This window comes from Melanotaenia boesemani, chromosome 21, assembly GCF_017639745.1.
Source record: "Melanotaenia boesemani isolate fMelBoe1 chromosome 21, fMelBoe1.pri, whole genome shotgun sequence".
NCBI classification, from domain to species: Eukaryota; Metazoa; Chordata; class Actinopteri; order Atheriniformes; family Melanotaeniidae; genus Melanotaenia; species Melanotaenia boesemani.
In genome coordinates this window covers 9,642,330-9,660,094 of record NC_055702.1, presented here as the reverse complement: position 1 = coordinate 9,660,094, position 17,765 = coordinate 9,642,330, and the positions used below count along the sequence as shown (strand labels likewise).

Sequence of the window (17,765 nt, the reverse complement as noted above, 5' to 3'; positions counted from 1 at the left end):
AGACAAGTTAACAAAGACTATTTAAGAAGAAATTGGGTGAGAAAGATCCTAGTTAAAAATTCTGCTGTCTCTAGCAATAACTTAGCTCTTCTTAGCAGGCTTTGTAAAAACCTGATGAAACATTCAGTAGCTCTTCAGATTCTGGCTCATTTTAAATGAATTTAGCAGCTGCAGTGCAGTATTTTGCTCGAAATTACAACTTCAAATTGGCTTCAGCTCTAATTTGTACCTTCTTTTCCAGAACTACAGTAACTAAGCAAAAGTCTTGAGCCATCACTCATTTCTTCATACAAAAGATTAACAGGAAATATTTGGTTATTCTTCATACTGACTGAACTCTCTTAGACAGCCTTTCTTGTAATTTCTTTAAGTATTTTTCAGGAATAGTTCTCCTGGCTTCTTGAAAGGGATTTCTAAGCTCTTCTTTGGATGTTGGCTGCCTTTTGTTTGTGTTCTGTCCCGATGATCCTACATTGCTTCAGTAATGTTGAGGTCCTGGCTCTGGGGAGGATTCATAAAACCTGTTGCCATTTATTTTTAGTCCAGTTCTTGCACCATTTGGCATACCTCAACTTTTTTTCCTTGTTTTACTTCCTTGAGAACAGCTTCTTGACAACCAGCCATCCATAAAAACCATTTCTGATGAATCTTCGGCAAACAGTAGACAGATCAACTGAACTCTGGCAGATTTCCTCACTTTGGTGTCCCCTAACAAAGGCTAATTCGGCATCCGTCTTGAATCCAGTCCCTTCTCTAAGCGCTCTCCAGCCAGTAAAAGTAAAACCAATGTTGATTTTTCTCTTCTGTGTTGCTCTTTCACTTTCTCTCTTTCTTTTCACTGCTTCCTCTGATATTTTCCTTAGGGGCGTCTCTTATCATATACTGTTCATCTGCTGTAGTTTGTTCAACCTAACTCTTCTTCTGTTGTCTTCTACATGTCCAGTTTCTTCACACACCATGCTAAATCACAAGTTTTCAGCTAATCGCTTTTTGGGCAAAACTTCTATTCTTTGCCAACTATGACATTGTCTGCATTTTAATGAGTTTTTATGGAACTGAAGAAACAGGAACACATTATTTGTCTTTGTGAGAGGGCGCTAGTAGCAAAGTGTTAAAAATTGGTTCTTTGATAAGCTGTTTTGTCAACACAACACTGGCTCATCCCCTGAGTTACATGCCTTTTTAAAGCTTGAATGATTCATAAGTCAGAATTACATGGCATAACAAGCACATTCCTTTGAAACTGGTAGTTAAAAAGAAAAAAAAAACTGCCAAAGTAAAAAATAAAATACCTTCAGACAGTTTAAATAACTATTGCATAAGAATACTTAAAAGATTAAAAGAAAATCTGGCTTTTCAGAAGACATTTGCACAACACTATACAACTCCTGAATTGACAGGTTTGTAGCATCTAGATCAAATTGATGTCTACACGCACATCAGCATCCCAGTTGTAACTTTTATTCAGAATTTGATCATTTCCTATAACAAAAGAATCCTGTTTGTCATGACACCCATGTTTCTGATCATGGGAGTACAGTGTCTCATGTCTCATGATAATAGAAAAATCCTTTCAGACCCTTCAGGGTCTTTTCCCACTTTGCAATTCTGTTATGACATAATTAGTATGTAAAATGATACTTTAGCTGGTAAACCAAACTTCAACATTGCACAAGAGGAGAAAAACTGAGGCCGCGTTCATGAAGCCACAAACACCAGAAACAAAAAAGTCAAAAGGTTTTCCACGAGGTAAATCTTTCTTTCTGAAGGCACCATGAAAGGTGTTAGTTGGGTATAAAAAAGATGTATAAGAGGACAACAAAAGAGCAGTCATCACCCATCTTGGCTTGTGTTTACAGACTTTTGATTGATTGAGGCAGAATAAAGGAAGACTGATGGCAGCTCTGTTGTTGTTGGCTGTAACGTCCTCTAAAACACTGAGGAAGATTGTTTCGAGTCTGGCTGAATCCATCGATACGGATGTGGGAATCCAAATTCTGTTACGTAATCGCGCTGATAGTGATGCCATCTGTTAGTTCACAAGTCGTCTTTTTACTTCATCGAGGTTGAGTGCACTGTGAGAGGAATGTGTGCATGTGTCAGGTGCATGAAGCTGAACACACTGAAGCACACACACAATAGGACAGATAGGGCACAACACAATAATCCCTGATATAGATTTCAGTAGTGCTGAGAGGAAAGGGAAAACCTGCCCACCTGCAGTGTATGTGAATCACACACAAAGACTTTTGGATCACGGGAAATCACACACAAAAACATGTCATTTGCGAATGCATGAACCAAATACACATGACACATACACACAACATACAGGAACCTTATGTCAGAGATGAAGATGTCTGATGGTAAGTCTATGAAATTAGGCTTCAAAGAGGACCCTGATTTATATCACACTCAAACAAAATAACTGCCTCACGGCTGTATGCGTCTCCCAAACAGTCAAGTTGCAGCTTACATCCATAATTAGCATAAATTCAGAGTTACAGCATAATGAGCATTTCATAATGTTTGAGTGAATTTGATCGTTCAGCTTCAAATTTGCATTAGTTCATGTTTTATTCCAGGTGAAAGTGCCAAATTCCTCCAATCTTTCCTTAGATTTCATGTTCACAAACTGAATTATTAGTCAGATTATGGATAAAATAAGAGCATAGCTACTTATAAATCAACCACTGGTTCTTGGACTCCCTTTATGAAGCTTTAAGTGTGCAAGCCTGCCTATCTCGATCTTGGTTTTTCAAAAGCCAATATAAAGGGGTTTTGAATGGCTCTGCCTCACTGGGCACGTTGGATGGTTTCTTTCACAGGATCGTCTCAGTAGCCCTCTGTTGAAATCATTTAGGAGCAAACTTCAGCCAATCAGATGAACCAAGAAAAATGCATAAAACCAGTCTGTGAATAGAGCTGGCTTTGGTGATTAACCTCACTCCTAAAACCCACTTGCATCTGCCAGCAAAGGACACTGGTCTTAAATTGATAACTTGGAAAGTGGCAAGATGATCTTGCAAGAATCCAGTTGATTTACCAGGTTAAGATGAACTAAAAAAACAAAGAACACTAAATGTACCCATATTACAAAGACTTGCCAGCAACATAACTTTAACTTACAGTATGACTTGCTTTTTGTTTGTTTGTTTGTTTGTTTGTTTATTTTTTAATTCGAGCACATTTTATAAAACAAAATTAATGTTACAGTATATATTTGTTGTAACCGCAGGAGTTGCCCCCTAATGGACAATAAACAAATGCAAGTTTTTGGGTGTTTCTTATTGGCATAATTTTTCAGACATGAAGGCTGAGCCCAAAATGTGTTTTGTTACATCTCAGTTATCTATGACATTCGACCACCAAGCTAAAAACTTCCCACTGTCCAAGTCTAAGTTTGTGCCGAGTCTCAGGAAATCTTATTTGGTTATTCAAGAGATATGCTTGAGATAATTGGACAGACGGACAAACTGAAAGCATAATACCTGCAGCTGCGTAATTATTCAGCTGTCACAGTCACAGATGCATAAAAACACTGCATTCTACATTGCCAGTCAAGCACCTTCAAACATCTTTTATTAGTTGCAAGACCCTGGTTTGTCACTGTATACAACTTTGTAGTTCCCAAATCCAAAACACACATACAAGCTATCAGTTGAGTAATTAACCAGGAATGGACATTGCCTCCAAAACCACAGAGAAAATGACTGAACTTTTGTAACAGACTGAGTACTAATCGTTACTGACTTGATATAAATTGACTTGAGCATGTAAGTGGCAATCTTATGTTTAAAGGTCTGAAAACACTCAGTCTCATTCATACATGAAGGTACACGGGATGGACAGACCGGTATGTACATGATATTTAATGGACTGTGTCAACATGTACGGATTATGTGCACACACAAACACATACACGTTGCAAACTCTAAAAAGTGTCCAGGAAGCTGGATTTCTGAACTACCCTGACTTTTAAATGAGAGTGTCTCCGTGCTGGTCAGTGAACACCCCACAGAGGTTCCAGTGCTTTTAAAAATCTGATCACTCCCTGCTCTGTTTTCAGCCTCACCAAATTCCGCTGAAACTGTTTTAAACACAGTCTTAATAAAACAGTGAGATAAAAAACACCCAACTAACGGATGAATAAAAAAAAAACCAAATACCAGTAAAGAGAAACAGATGGAGAGACTGACCGACAGATGGGAACGTAGGACAAAGACGAGGTCATACAAAAGAGCGGACACATGAGTCACTGTGACTGCTAACTACACAACAAGTGATAATGTGACCTTAAAGCTGCACTGCACAAGAGTTTAACTTCATCTGATGAAATCTAACACTGTTTATTAAATGAGTGATTCTTTGTGTTTAGATTTCTACACATAAAGTTAAATGTAGTTGGATTTTCTCACTTTTCAAAAGTGGTATGTAGATTCAGAGTTAGCATTCGAGCTCTAAAATCTCAGGAAAAAAACACCTTAAAAGGTGGGAAAATAAAGACATGCTCTCTGATATTTAGTTCTTTAACTTGCCTTTTTCTATTAAAAATGTCTCACATTCCACACAACTAGCTTCTACTGTACTCCCTGCCTTTATTTATCTTATCTCTTCCATACCCTGGTGTTGAAGCTGGTCCAGGTCCATGAATTTGCTGGGTTTGGGGTTGAATCCCATTGCCGCCTCCCTTTCCGCCTCCTTCCGTTTCTGCTGCTCCTGCTGGCGGGCTCTCCTAGCCACCTCCTCTTGCAGCTCATCCAGCTCACTGCGCCCTGAAAAAAAAGAGAAAAACTTAGTACACTTCACAGTAGGTATAGGCAAACATGCATTTTAGAAGAAAAACAAATAAAATACCCATGTTGGTGCCGCCACCCCAGCTGGGTGAGGGCAGCTCCTGCAGGATGGCACTGCTGCTTTTTGACTTGGGCACTGAACGCCATGATGGTCCTGACATCAGCACCCGTTTTTGTTGCCCCACCTCCCTGCAAAAAAGTACAAAAGCAAGGACAGCAAGAAAAACAGGCAAAAGAGGAAAATGTTTAAAAATCAGACAATACAGACGGTGAGTTCACTGCTTAATTCATTGTTATTAAGTGCTTTTATTGGACCATTTGTCCTTGTTAATGTCTCATTTGTGTTTCATGCTGATAAAGTGAAGAGGAACAGAAAAACAAGACAAACTAATGTGGAAACATGATGAACAACGAAAACTGAGAGAAAGAGACAGTAATTGTTATTTGTGAGTGTCCTACCTGTCGGGGCTGCTGCTGTTTCTCTCACTGCTTTCGTAGCCACTTTCCATCCTCTGAATGAGACGTGGCTGGTGCTCCACCCCTCTAAGAGGTGGAGGAGCAGGGGGACCCATCGTCCGCCCACTGCCCAGAGACCTGGGCTGCCCGACCAGCCCAAAACCCACCTCCAAGACCCCTACTTCCCTCCCTCCTATTTCTTGCAGTTCTGGCTGTGGAACGGGTCCCACCGAGGGGAGGGAGTTCTGGGACTCCGGAAGGAGAGGGGGGCCGGGTACAGTGTTGTAGCCCAGAGAGGTGTCTCTTTGTCGGGTGAAGATGCTGTCGATGTTCAGGGCCTCTCTCCTGGGTCTCCAGGTTGGCCGGTAACGGCTTCCAGAAGAACTAGAGAAGAATATTAAAACAAATTACAAATGATGGTTAAAAACTCTGTCGTTAGCACCTTCTCTCTTCAACCAGTTGAGGCCGTGACGCGGGTCACACCCAGTGTGTACTGCTCAGGGCAAAGCAGATAGAGGCGGTGATTTTGAGGAAAATCCCGTATATAAGAGAGAATTTGTTTAACTTCAGCAGAACAAGCACTGATTTCAGTCAGGGTTGGTACAGTCAGTTAGGTGAGTTTACTGCTTGAGTTTCTGTCTTGGTTTCACACATGAGTTAGTAGATAATTCAGAACAAAGTCTGGTCAACAAAGATTTGTGAAGCATTTTCTTCTTTTTTACACCAATGAATGTCAGGAGCCGCCATATTTATCTTGTGACCTCTAGTTTGAGGGATGCATGCAGTGGTTTCATGTTAAAATGATCAATAGTGATGATTTAATAAAACATCTAAATGTACAGTGCTTACACTAAAAAGGGATTTTCAAAGAAGAAAGTGTTTTATCCCTGTTGCAGGGTGGACTTCAGTGGATTTAGCAACATTCACTGAAGACATGAAGGCAGAAAAGTGGTACTCAAAGGAAGGTTAACTTTATTAGTGATCAATAAAACATGTTCACATGGCTTGAATGTGAATTCAATGGCAGGAAGTTTAAAGCTGATGCAAGTCAGTGGTGCAGTACCTTGACTTGCTCTCACTGCTCGTGCTTTCATCCTCCCAGTGGGGCCCTCCAACCCCACCCTCGCAGCCCCCAACTCCTGACGAAGACGAGGAGGACAGGGGTCGAGAGGAGGAGGAGGAAGAGGTGAGAGGCCTGTGGGAGGAGAGGAGGAAGACGGCCGTCTCCTTGTACTCCTGCAGGGGAGGGGAGGGAGGGCGGGGAGGACCCTCCACTGCTGACTCTGATCGTGGGAGAAAAGAGAGTGAGAGGAGGAGCAAGTCAATCCAATAACATTTCTTTTTATTTATCCCACAGGGAGCAATTATGTAGGCAGCAGTGCAAATAAATGTAAGAATAACCGCTAACGAGGCACATAACCTGAAGAGCCTGCAGTGATACGGCTCAGCGAAAAAAAAAACAAAAAAAAACTGCCTTCATTTCAGCTGAAACTTGAAAACTGACCTCTGTTTGCTTTTAACTGTATCAACAATAAGTATTGCAGCTCAGTAAACTCGCTTATTTCCTGAAGACACTGCAGTCACTTGGGTACTAGCAGTTGTTTTAAAGTCTTAAGGTGCAGCTGAGAGAGAAAACTTTGTCTCTGGATTTGTAGCATTACCTCCAGCGTCAGCACCAAGCGGCGGTGTGCCAATGTCGTAATTACAGACCACTGTGGTCTGGGATTCGCTGGAGAGGTGGCTGCCCGTGGACTGGTGCAGGGGTCGGCTGCGAGAAGTGCGGTGGCTGCAGCTGTCTGTTGAAGAGTCGGTTCGAGTATCACTAGATATTGATGGCTCCCGACCTGAGAAAGAAAAGAGAGATGACCCTTTAGATAATCCTACATATTCATAGAATGTTTACAGTCAAAAAGCATGAAAATAAGCTCTGGCTCTGCAGCATTCAGAAGCAGAGGCTGGAATAGAGGGTTGAAGGTCAGAGCGTTAAAGCTGAATCCTCTCAAACAATCAGCTGATAAAAACAAAGTAATCTCATCTGATGTGTAGCATAGTGTTCATCTTTGCTGTACCCGAGTCTTCGCTGTCGTAACCAGCTTTGCTGCTGCAGTGCTGGAGCTCCAGCTGCGGGTTGGAGCTGGTACAAGGGTTGGGGCTGTCCTGCAGTATCACCGGCGTCCCACGGGGGTCAGCGTAGAGCAGAAGCAGGGGCTGATAGTGGCCTTTGATACAGCGAGACACTACGTCCTTCCACTTTGGGCCGATCTGGAGGTGCAGCAGGGCAGCACACAAAGACAAACATAAAACCAAAGAAAGGAAAAAAAAGGAAAAAAGGACACAAACATAGGTATCAGAAAAAAGTAAATGAATCTATCCGTAAAAGGTTAAAACATCATTTATATTCCACCAGAAGTAGAAGGTCAAATATAATTTGTGCTGCTGTGTGCTCTAATTGATGACTGAGATAATGACGAAGTGTGATAACATGGTCAAATATAATCCACAGTGTGAAGTGTGACTAATAGAGGAGTCAAGGACATGTACATTCACACTGATCAGCTTTGTGCTGTTAAAAAGCAGAACTTGTGCTACATCACATATTTAACACTGGTTCGGCTCTAGCGCTGAGAATTAACTTTAAAAAAAGACTTAAACAAACCAAGGAATCAAATCTTTAACACAGTAGATGCCACTACTGCAAAAAAAGCTTGACCATGCAGCACTTAAACTAACATTCAGCACAGTTCCTGTCACTCCTGCTCTTCCAGGCACAGCTGAGGATGCAGCAGATGCTGTACAGTACATCCTCCTTGCGCTGCAGAGTGCATACTCCAAAAAACACTGTGCCTCACCTCTTTGACGTGGGCGTCGTCGAAGTACATCCACTTGCGTATCTTGGTCTGGAAGAAGAAGGTGGAGTAGTGCTTGCCGTAGTAGCACACCATGCCCACCAAGTAGAGCTCCGCCTGGCGAGCCCTCTCCTCTGTCACACGGTAGAACAACTACACAGAGAGATAGCAGAGGGAGGGCCAGAGGGAGGGGGAGGAGACAGGAAAGGGGGGGATGCAAGGGAGAGGTGTGCAGAGTAGGAGGGGGAAGACAGAGACAGAGGAGTTAATATGAATACAGGCACGTTTTTGCTCAGCTAGTGTGAGTGCTGTATGCAGTACAGCTTCTTGCAAACTCTTGACTTTCCTCGGCATGTAAACTGCATGCAAACTGTACAATGCTGCAGCTTTTCATGCACACATCTCACACTGATGTCCCAAAAGTCACCTGCTGTTGATAATACCACAATAACTTGTACATTTTTTATGTCATTATCCATATGGCATAATCCCCTCAAAAAAATTATATATATATATATATATATATATATATATAATCCTATCTCATTGTGCTTTGATGTAACCTGCATTCACCTGCTGCTGCAGAGGCCCATATGGCTCAGTGCTTCAGTTGTGCCTCGAACAATTACTCATTAGTCTTCAAAATGTCAGAAAATAGTCCATTAGACGTTTATACAGCCCAAGGTGACATCCAAATCATCCCCTTTTGTGCTGCCAAAGCCTCATAACTCAAAGACATTCACTATAAAAGGATATACAGCAGAGAAAAGCAGCAAATAGTTCAAAGCTTAAAGCATCACATGCTCTGCATGTCACTTGATAAATGACTTACAGTAAGATCAAATAATCAAATGTATTTATTATTCTAACAGACTAATTGTTTTCACACTGAAATGATCTAATCTGAAGAGAGAGGGGACATAAAAAAGTAATGGGAGGCAAAACGAAAGAGCAGAAACAGATGCAGGAGACAAACTGAACGTGCGAGCTGCAACAGAGGAGACGGCGTACAAGAGGCAGATGTGCTTTTGCTTTTAAAAACTAAACAAAAGAAGGGAATTCATTCGATTATGCCTCAAAATCGTGTCTAACAGCTATTTTCATCTCACAACAGCATTATGAAAACCAGAGACAGAGCAGCAGGCGGAGACAGAGGACAGAGGAGAAAAACCTGACTCACAATAACATTCACATTCATATTCACTAATCCATTATTCATGGATATCACTTCAGAATGTGGCTAGAGATGATATGGCAGCATTAAAATGCATCAGCATTACTCAGTCATGACAGAGTATCAGAGGTCGAGCATGAGGTGTGTGAGGTGTGAAAGTAGCAGTAATAGATGGCAGAACTTCTGGACCTTTCTATGGAATGATGGGACACAGTTTTATTGTGTTGTGTCCAATAAAATGTAGTTTTGCAGCATGACAGTTCACATGTTTTTCTTCTCTGGCATGAGTATAATTATATCTGCAGTTTTCTAGTATTGTTTGTTAGCTAGAAGTTGGTTACGAAAATATAGAAGCAGTGCATTAAAAAACTGAGACTCTATGATTCAGAGAGGTTTGTTAAGGTTTTTACGGCTTACGCATTACGTTTTGGTGTAAAAATCAATAAAGTAACTAAGTTACTTTTTGAATGAAGTCACTAGTCATTAGTTTGTGTGCAACTTTGCAAACTTTTTTCTAACTGTGTTTTTCTAACTGTACCATCCTTAACTTTAACATTTAACATGCTAACTGAGGTCTGCATGCTGTACAGCTGCAGATTTTGTTCTAAGTTTCTGAGCATTTTGGGAGGAACTCACTGCAACATCCACTCTTGGAAAGATTAGAAACCTGCCTTCAGTTTTTTCCACTTGAGTATTATCTTTCTGACGGTGGAATGACGGACTCAGTGATGGATTTTTGTTTTTTTTTTCTTTTGTCTTATTGGAAATGGCCTTATTGCTTCCCGGATCGATGTGCGGCAACGTCTAATGTTTGGGTTTAGTTTCTGTGAAATAAAAAAACAACATGGTGTAACATATATATATATGTGCTGTTGTTCATCTCAGTTTTTAAGGCAATTTTAATGTAAGGTAATTTTATAATTCTTACAAACTTAAAAATGAAAAAGGGAATCTCCTACCTTTTTCATTAATGGAGTTTTGTCTTGTTCTGCTGAGCGATACAGATTTCCTGAAATATTCTGTGTTGAAAGCTCTAAAACACTGTGCTGGTGTTTATAAAAGGGATTTTTCTTTCGTCGTTTCCTTTTTGGGTTCAAATAAAACTAAATGATTAACTTTTCCTCAAAAGTACAAACAATTTTTGGGCTATAAAATGAAATTATTTTTTCTTTAATCAATATTATCATTACTCTTTTACTAAAAGCACACCGAGGCAATGCATTAGTCAGGCAGCCACAATCACATGCTGACTTGACCTTTTTGTTGTGCATGGGAACACTCGGTGCGCACACAGTGACCAGCGTCATTGTGCATAAACTTCTCAAACTACAGCCTGAGGGAGAATCACCATGACCACATTTAAAAATATCATAATATTTCATTTTAATTATGTGGCATGCAAGCCAAGAGTAAATACCTAAAAACCCAAGAACACTGTTTTATACAAAACTTTGCAGCTTTTTCCAATGATTAAAGTGGTCAAATCATTTATATTCTTTGGGTTTATGTATGATTTGTATGACTACAAAAGAGAGTAGTGTTGACTACTATTTCCTATTTTCAGCTGTGAATCAAGCTTTGTCATCCTATAATTTGCTAGAAATTTGAGCTTGTTTAGAAGGCAAAGCAAAGATGTGTGTGAGGACAGTTCTGTTAGAAACCCGGCTTTATTAAAACACACTTATTGCTTTTATAAAGAGATAAAGAAGATTAAACTTTGACACATATTTGAGGCACCCAGGCCTAATTCAGCCTAGTTGAGGAAGGACTGAGTCCTAAACCACATTACCTGGGACTGGGTGTGTTAGTTCTGTTATAAAAGTTTAAATTTTTATGTTTTCAGTCAAACAAATACATTTAATTTAAGTCCAGTTCTGATGTAGCAGTAGAGTTTGACATTCAAACTCTAAGAGGAAGGATATAAACTATTTTGTGGTCTACAAATACATTCATGAGAATCATTCATGAGTTTTAAGAAACTTCTTCAAAAACAACGATAGAAGAACTGAAAAAGATTCATAAGATGATATTGGTGAATCAGGGCCAACATTTTTTGGCATATAATTACTGAAGTTTTTCTATTCTGCTACAGCCTCAAATTCTACTTTGTGCACACTGCAGTGCACACCAAAATGTTTGGAGTATTTTGTCTTTGCATATGTCAGTTTGGACTTACTTGCTTGGCTGCTCACACAAGCATACGAGACACATGTAAATATTTTATAAAGACAATGAAATGTGTGCAACGTTTGATCCTCTTACATCTCCCAGACGCAGGCAGGTTCCCAGGCTGTGTATGACATCCTCCGCAAGGTCAGAGTGGTCTGAATCCCACACCAGCCCGATGGACACAATCTCCGGTGAGTTCATCAGCACCCGGCGGATACGCAACATTTCCCCACAGTTACTCTGTGACAAAAAACAGAGAAAGGAGGGGGCAAAAGATAGAGTGTGTGTGATTAAATGGGTTTATTCATCATGTGTTACAAGGCACAGAGTGTGCACATCACTAAAAACCTTTCCTTTATTTACTTGTTATGAACACAAGTATGCACACATGAATAAAAGCGAACAGTGAGAGAATGAAGGGCAGAGATAAAAGGCAAGAGAAAAGAGATGATGAAAGGATCGAAAGAGAGAAAGACAGAGGAAGAAGTGCTGTGCTGAGTTGTATTTGTCCCTTGGGCCTTCTGTTGGGTTCAGAACCGTGTGTTCTGAATCCTTCCTTTGAGTCATGACCCACCGCAGAGCTGGTACACACACATAAAAGCCTACACACACGCGAGCGCGCACGCAGCGCTGGCAAAGCGGGTTCGTAAACAGCCTGAGAACACCCCGGCAACCAGACACTTTGCCAAACACAACACTCACACAAACATTGTGCACAATCACACTTCGAACTCCCTTTGCAAGCAGTGCGCCGTCTTGCACTGGCACCAGAGATGGCAGGAAGGTATTTTGCCAGGGTCTGCTCTTCATTTCTCAGAAAGGGGCACAAACACAGGCCGGTGAGCAGCAGCCAAAGCAGAGCAGCAGTGGGACAGGGGCTTTCTGTTTGCTCAGGACGCATCGGTTGGCCCTCTGTGCTGTCTCACAGCTGACAACAGCCGCTGACAACATCATTCATCAGTCTGTACAAACAGATTTGCTCTGCTTCACAGTACAACATTGATCGCTGCAGTGTCATCTCTGAGTTATACATGCAAATAATATTATTTCTCCTTTTTTTTTTGCTATGACTGTGCAGACTTTTCCAAGAGGCTGTGAGTTATATAATATGGCTGCTGGTCAAATGATACGGTAGGTTTGAAGAATGCTGATTGTGGCATTCTTCAAAGAGAAATGAAATAACTTGAGGAAAATGTTGATGCTACGCTTTCTGTCAACTCAGAAATCCCCACTTTTATCAGTGCAGTGACAGCTGAGGAGACTGCGAGACAAAAATCTAGCAAATATCCACACAAAGGTGAAAAGGTGTGCAAAAACTCACATTTTCCAGTTTGGGTAATTCCATTTTGATTCAGTTTGGGTGTGTTTTTTGTTTGGATGTCAGTATAGATTTGATCATTATTTCTATCAGTCATGACAGAAAGTTTGTAGATGGAAAAGAAATTCAGTGAAAATGTAATGGAAATAATGCTTTATCAGTCTCAGGGACAAATTTGAAAATAGATTTAAAAATAATACAAAAAATGAAAATTAATTAAATGAAAAAGAAAAAATACAATAAATAAATAATAAAAATAAATAAATAAATAAAATACAAAAAGACAAACTGAAGGCCAGTTGATAAAAAGACCTGGCTTTAAAACCTACAGGCCTGTTTCTTGTTGCGAAAACATCTCATGCATCTCATTTCACACATTATTGTTGCTAACAATTTGCTGATGTCCAGTGATTCCCAATGAGCTTCTGTGAGCTTTTTTTTTTTTCCTATATGGAGCAATAAACGGGGTGCTAAATATGAGATTGTTTTCTTCCTCGCTAAGTAATAGCAATGAAATGGATTTCATTATCCTCAGTGGTGGCATTTTAGGAAGCATTAAGTTCTCATTAAAATGTGATTTTTGTAATCTTGAAGCTGCATGTTAAACTCTGTGAATTACACTAAGAAGTCCTGTTTTACTGGAAAAACTTTATAATTCTAACCTTAGTCCTTACAAATTTCATTTTTAATTCTTAAAATACAGTAAATTATTGTTGCTGTTTTTGGTGTTCCTAAAAAGTTAATATATATATAACATTATTGACAATACAGATTCCCCCCCACCCCTCCTTTACACACACAGACACACACACACATCCCATGCCCAATATTGTGAAGTTAGGAGTAGTTTTCAAGGACAAATAAGCTGAAATTTTGCAGGACAGCATCCTCATCTTCACAAAATAATACAGTTATTATGTCAAACCCTTTCTTCCCCCTCTCTTTGTTCTGCAAATGTCTCTGAAAGGTGCACAATGTCCCCATCATGAAACTTTATACTCTTTAGTCCATATATAATTTAATATGACCCCTTATTTCCAACCCTGTATTTTTCCAGTTCTTTCTTTTCTTTATTCATTTGTATTTGGTTTATTTGCTGATATTATGCCATTTCCCTCTATTATCCTTCGTAGGCCTCAATAAAAATAGTTTTAGTTCAAACAAATAAAAATAAATAAATAAGAAATAATTTGCATACATGCACTGTTTACTACCGTGTGCTGTCAGAATTATTGTAGTGCAAAAAGTATCCACCAGGGAGCAGAAGACGAGTATTAGATTGTATACAACAGGATTTTGAGAAAGTTTTTACCATAAAGTGATGCAATAGGTGTCAGACAGTGTATCTATCAAATATAATACACACAGGATTAAAGGGTTAGAAAATGTTAAAAGTGTTAAAAATCAAAGGTTAAAACTGTTTACAGTTAAAAATGTAAAAAAAAAATTAAAATGTTGGAAAATGTAAAAGAAAGAAAAAAGATCTGAAAGTCTTATCAACAGGAAGACCAACCGATTCGCTTACCAATAATACTAAATTTCAAAATATTAGTAAATATTACCAAATTTTAAACTGTTAATCCCCATCCTCAAACTAACTTATCTTTAAATTGGCATCAAACTACCATCCAAGTACCACCACTTTGTCTGAGTAAAGCTCAAGGTGGGGCTAACAAAAGATCAGCATTGCAAGTGATGGAAGACAAACAGAAGCAGGTTGCGTTTCTCCCACAGGACTGCTCAGTGTCAACGTTTGGGTAGTGAATGATGTTGCAGCAGCAATGGAGGTGGAAGTGTGTGAAGAGATGGGCAGCTGCTTGAGAGGAGGCTCTTTGTGTGGACACTTTGGCTGAGAGGGGCGAGTGTGTGGAGCCAAACTGGATCTGTTACACAGCAGCACTTTCCCAAGTGGCTGCACAGCACAGAATCCTGCAGAACAAAGGGAGGACACACATTCCGTAGTTCACCTCCGTCACCATCCAAACATCTCTGGATCGGTTTTTCTAGCTGTACCACAACTGCTTTTGAAAGTGCTGCATTTACTGTGCTTGTGCCTCAGAAATACTGTACATTGGTCATATCGTTTGAAACTACTCTTCACCTGGGCACTTAAACATGACATCCATCTGCCAGGAAATGATGATGATAATTATGGATCACTGAGAAGGAGGTCGGTGGGGACAAATGCATGCAGTGAGAGAAAGTGGGGAAGAAAATGCAAATGAGGTGCTGATTATGTAACACCAACCCACCAAAAGAGAGAAGGGGACAAAAAAAGAAAGAAAAAAAGAAATTATGAAGCTAGTGAGGCACTATCTGTGCAGATTGCATGTTCACCATGACTTTTAATTTGCTAATTACATTTCATTTTCATTTAATGATATAAGAGAAGGAAGAAAACAAGCTGGAAGGGAAGAAATGCACACCTGACTACTGCACATTTTTTCATCTGTGAAGTAGCTTTGATAGAGATCAGGATTTTTCTGTTTTTGAGCATATGTACTTCACCACCACTTTTCAAGAACATTCGAAAACCGATGGTGGATGAAATTTTTGTAAACATGAACAGGCAAAGAGTTTTCCTCAATCCATTTCTCCAGCAAGGAGAGTACACTATGAGTAAATATTACAAAACTGTCTACATATTTGCATAAAGAAAAAAACTAGAATAATTAGTATTTACATAGCAAGTACAAGAAAGTGAATATTACTGTTAATGCATGTCCCATAATAAGGCAGCTAATTATAGCTAAGATTAGTCACCTGATTTCAATGCAAATATAAAACAAGTTAGAGGTTTAGATAGCATTAGCAGGTGATGCTTACATGTGTATCTATTTATTTATCTATACTTCCCTGAACATAAACCTCCTGGAAATGTCACAGAAATCTAAGTAGAAGTGAAAGATGGAGGAGTCGAAGCAAAGACAAGAAGACTTAAAGAAGAGGACTAACTACAAGCCCGCCAAAGGAGGTGCACAGAAGTGATTAAGGTTTGCATTGATGGCACATTTATATTTAGTGCTCTGGATGATGTAAACAATACCTGTATAAAATATTGGGATTTACTTTGCAGCTCTGTACTCTGCAGACAGCAGTGCAACTGTGATCAGTTGTCAATTGTTATTGCAATGAAAGAAAAGTCATTACCGGGAGAAAGTTTGCTATGCTACTGAATCAGTATCATGATTATGTAAAGTGATATGTAAGGATTCTGTTAGGACAGCACCTTGCATTGGTTTTTACTATTTTCTGAAAATGCTTATTTCAAATGAGTTATCATGTCAGAATAATAACATGCACTGCATAACTTCATGCACTTTACAAAAACACCACCCTATGGAGCATAGAGAGCAGACTGTATGGCCACTGAAGAGGCAGCTAGGTTCCCTGTTTGATGCCCCGATGATCCACGGGGCCCTATCCACTACTGGATTTCCAGGGGTACTGTAGTGCACCTGTAAACTGTTGCCTGCAAATCAGGAGAGCAAATGCTGTGGCCATGATTTAGTTTATTGCGTGAGGCTGCTCCCACACTTCTCCCAGTTCTGCCTCTAAGAGGGTTTTCACTGTATTCACAGACAGGAGGACATTACAGTATTAGGCCAAACAAGGGAGCCTGGGGATGACAATCGGGAATACCGTTATGCAGCCTGCAGACATTTAATATTTTGGCAACATGGGTCTTTAGGGCAGGAAAACCGACTTGTCATCCCCAGCTGCTGTGTTAGGAGGATCAAGGACACATTTCTGCACATTTCCTCACAGTACACAGACATCAGACATTTGAGTTTGGCCCTCTCTTATTAAGATCTGAGGAAGTTTACCAATGGGAAGATTGTTATTGGACCAACGACTCCATTAAGTCTGTCTGACTCATTGAAGAAGGCTAGTTAGCCGAAACACATTGGTGCTTTATAGATCAATATGACAAAAAGAATGCTTTGGAGTTCTTTCAACAAGACAGTATGCTATCAAAGACAGTAGATGTGCTGTACCGGTGTTTCTGATATCTAACAGTGAAATTCTTTATAGTGATCATTATAATCATCATCCAATACTTTATAAAAAAAAAACATCCCACTAATTCATCCCATGTACTTATCTTTACATCTAAATGATATTATTCTTGTGTTTTGCATGGCAAACTTGGCAAAGTCCTTTCAACTGGAACTCGATGTGTTTAACAGTAGAAGCTAATGAATAAAATCTAATTGCAGAACGAAATTGTTGTGTTATGTGTGTTATGTAATGCTCTTACAGGGCAGTTGCGCAGGTCTCCCATGTTGCTGGCGTTGCGGAGGAGTTCTCCAAACATGTCTGGTGTTGGTTTCTCTCTGCATTCCAGCATCCTCACTGCCTGGTTACTGCAGCATTGGAAATGCATACGCATAACAAAGTTAACCCAACCCCAAATGCTTTACAGAGCAAGTATAAATATACTTATTAATATGAAAAGCAGAGAGTAAAAGATTAAAAGATTACAAACACAGTCCAATGCCTTGCAAAGTTGGACTTGAAGCTTTTGCCAAGAGAGAAAGAAAAATGTACCACTGGGGCTGGTGGGTTTCAACAAACATTAGAATAAAAAGAATAAACAGTTGCTTGCATTTAAATGTCAGGCAGAGATTCACAAACATGTGCGCTGATTCCCAGTTAGTCCCAGAGGCTTTTTCTCATTTTCTTTAATAAAGAAAATGAAAAAGGAGAAAGAAAAGAAGAATCTGTTGGAATAAACTGATATTAACTAGCCAGAAATAGCAGAGATAAAACATGAGTTGACTAAAGAAGCACTGAGAAATCATCATTATGGTTATTAGAAAACCGTTTCCTCTAAGCGTGTTGAAAAAAGAACTTTTTAAGACAATCTCCTTCAACAAGCTTAAAGCGGCAACACTTTAATACTAATCTGCATTCATCCTTTTTGAGGACAAACTCAAACATACATTCTCCTTCACTGTGAACCAACCAACAAGTCTGTCTGAGCCTCAGGACCACGGACAGGA

The 17,765-nt window shown here is 39.7% G+C and overlaps 1 protein-coding gene across 7 annotated transcripts in view; it reads right to left on the bottom strand.

Annotated features, from left to right (window-relative positions):
• The window catches only part of usp54b (ubiquitin specific peptidase 54b), a 63,990-nt gene that overhangs the window by 11,708 nt on the left and 34,517 nt on the right, over positions 1 to 17,765 (bottom strand). For all 7 annotated transcript variants that reach the window (XR_006008929.1, XM_041974220.1, XM_041974221.1 and 4 more), the window contains 9 exons: positions 17,021 to 17,126; positions 11,535 to 11,681; positions 8,102 to 8,251; positions 7,322 to 7,514; positions 6,914 to 7,096; positions 6,316 to 6,535; positions 5,256 to 5,636; positions 4,858 to 4,985; positions 4,623 to 4,775 (listed from right to left, as the gene is read on the bottom strand). Coding sequence is in view for 6 of the 7 variants with exons in the window: in XM_041974220.1 (XP_041830154.1) it covers positions 4,623 to 4,775; positions 4,858 to 4,985; positions 5,256 to 5,636; positions 6,316 to 6,535; positions 6,914 to 7,096; positions 7,322 to 7,514; positions 8,102 to 8,251; positions 11,535 to 11,681; positions 17,021 to 17,126 (1,661 nt within the window). In the remaining variant the exon portion in view is untranslated. The remainder of the gene's footprint in view (positions 1 to 4,622; positions 4,776 to 4,857; positions 4,986 to 5,255; positions 5,637 to 6,315; positions 6,536 to 6,913; positions 7,097 to 7,321; positions 7,515 to 8,101; positions 8,252 to 11,534; positions 11,682 to 17,020; positions 17,127 to 17,765) is intronic.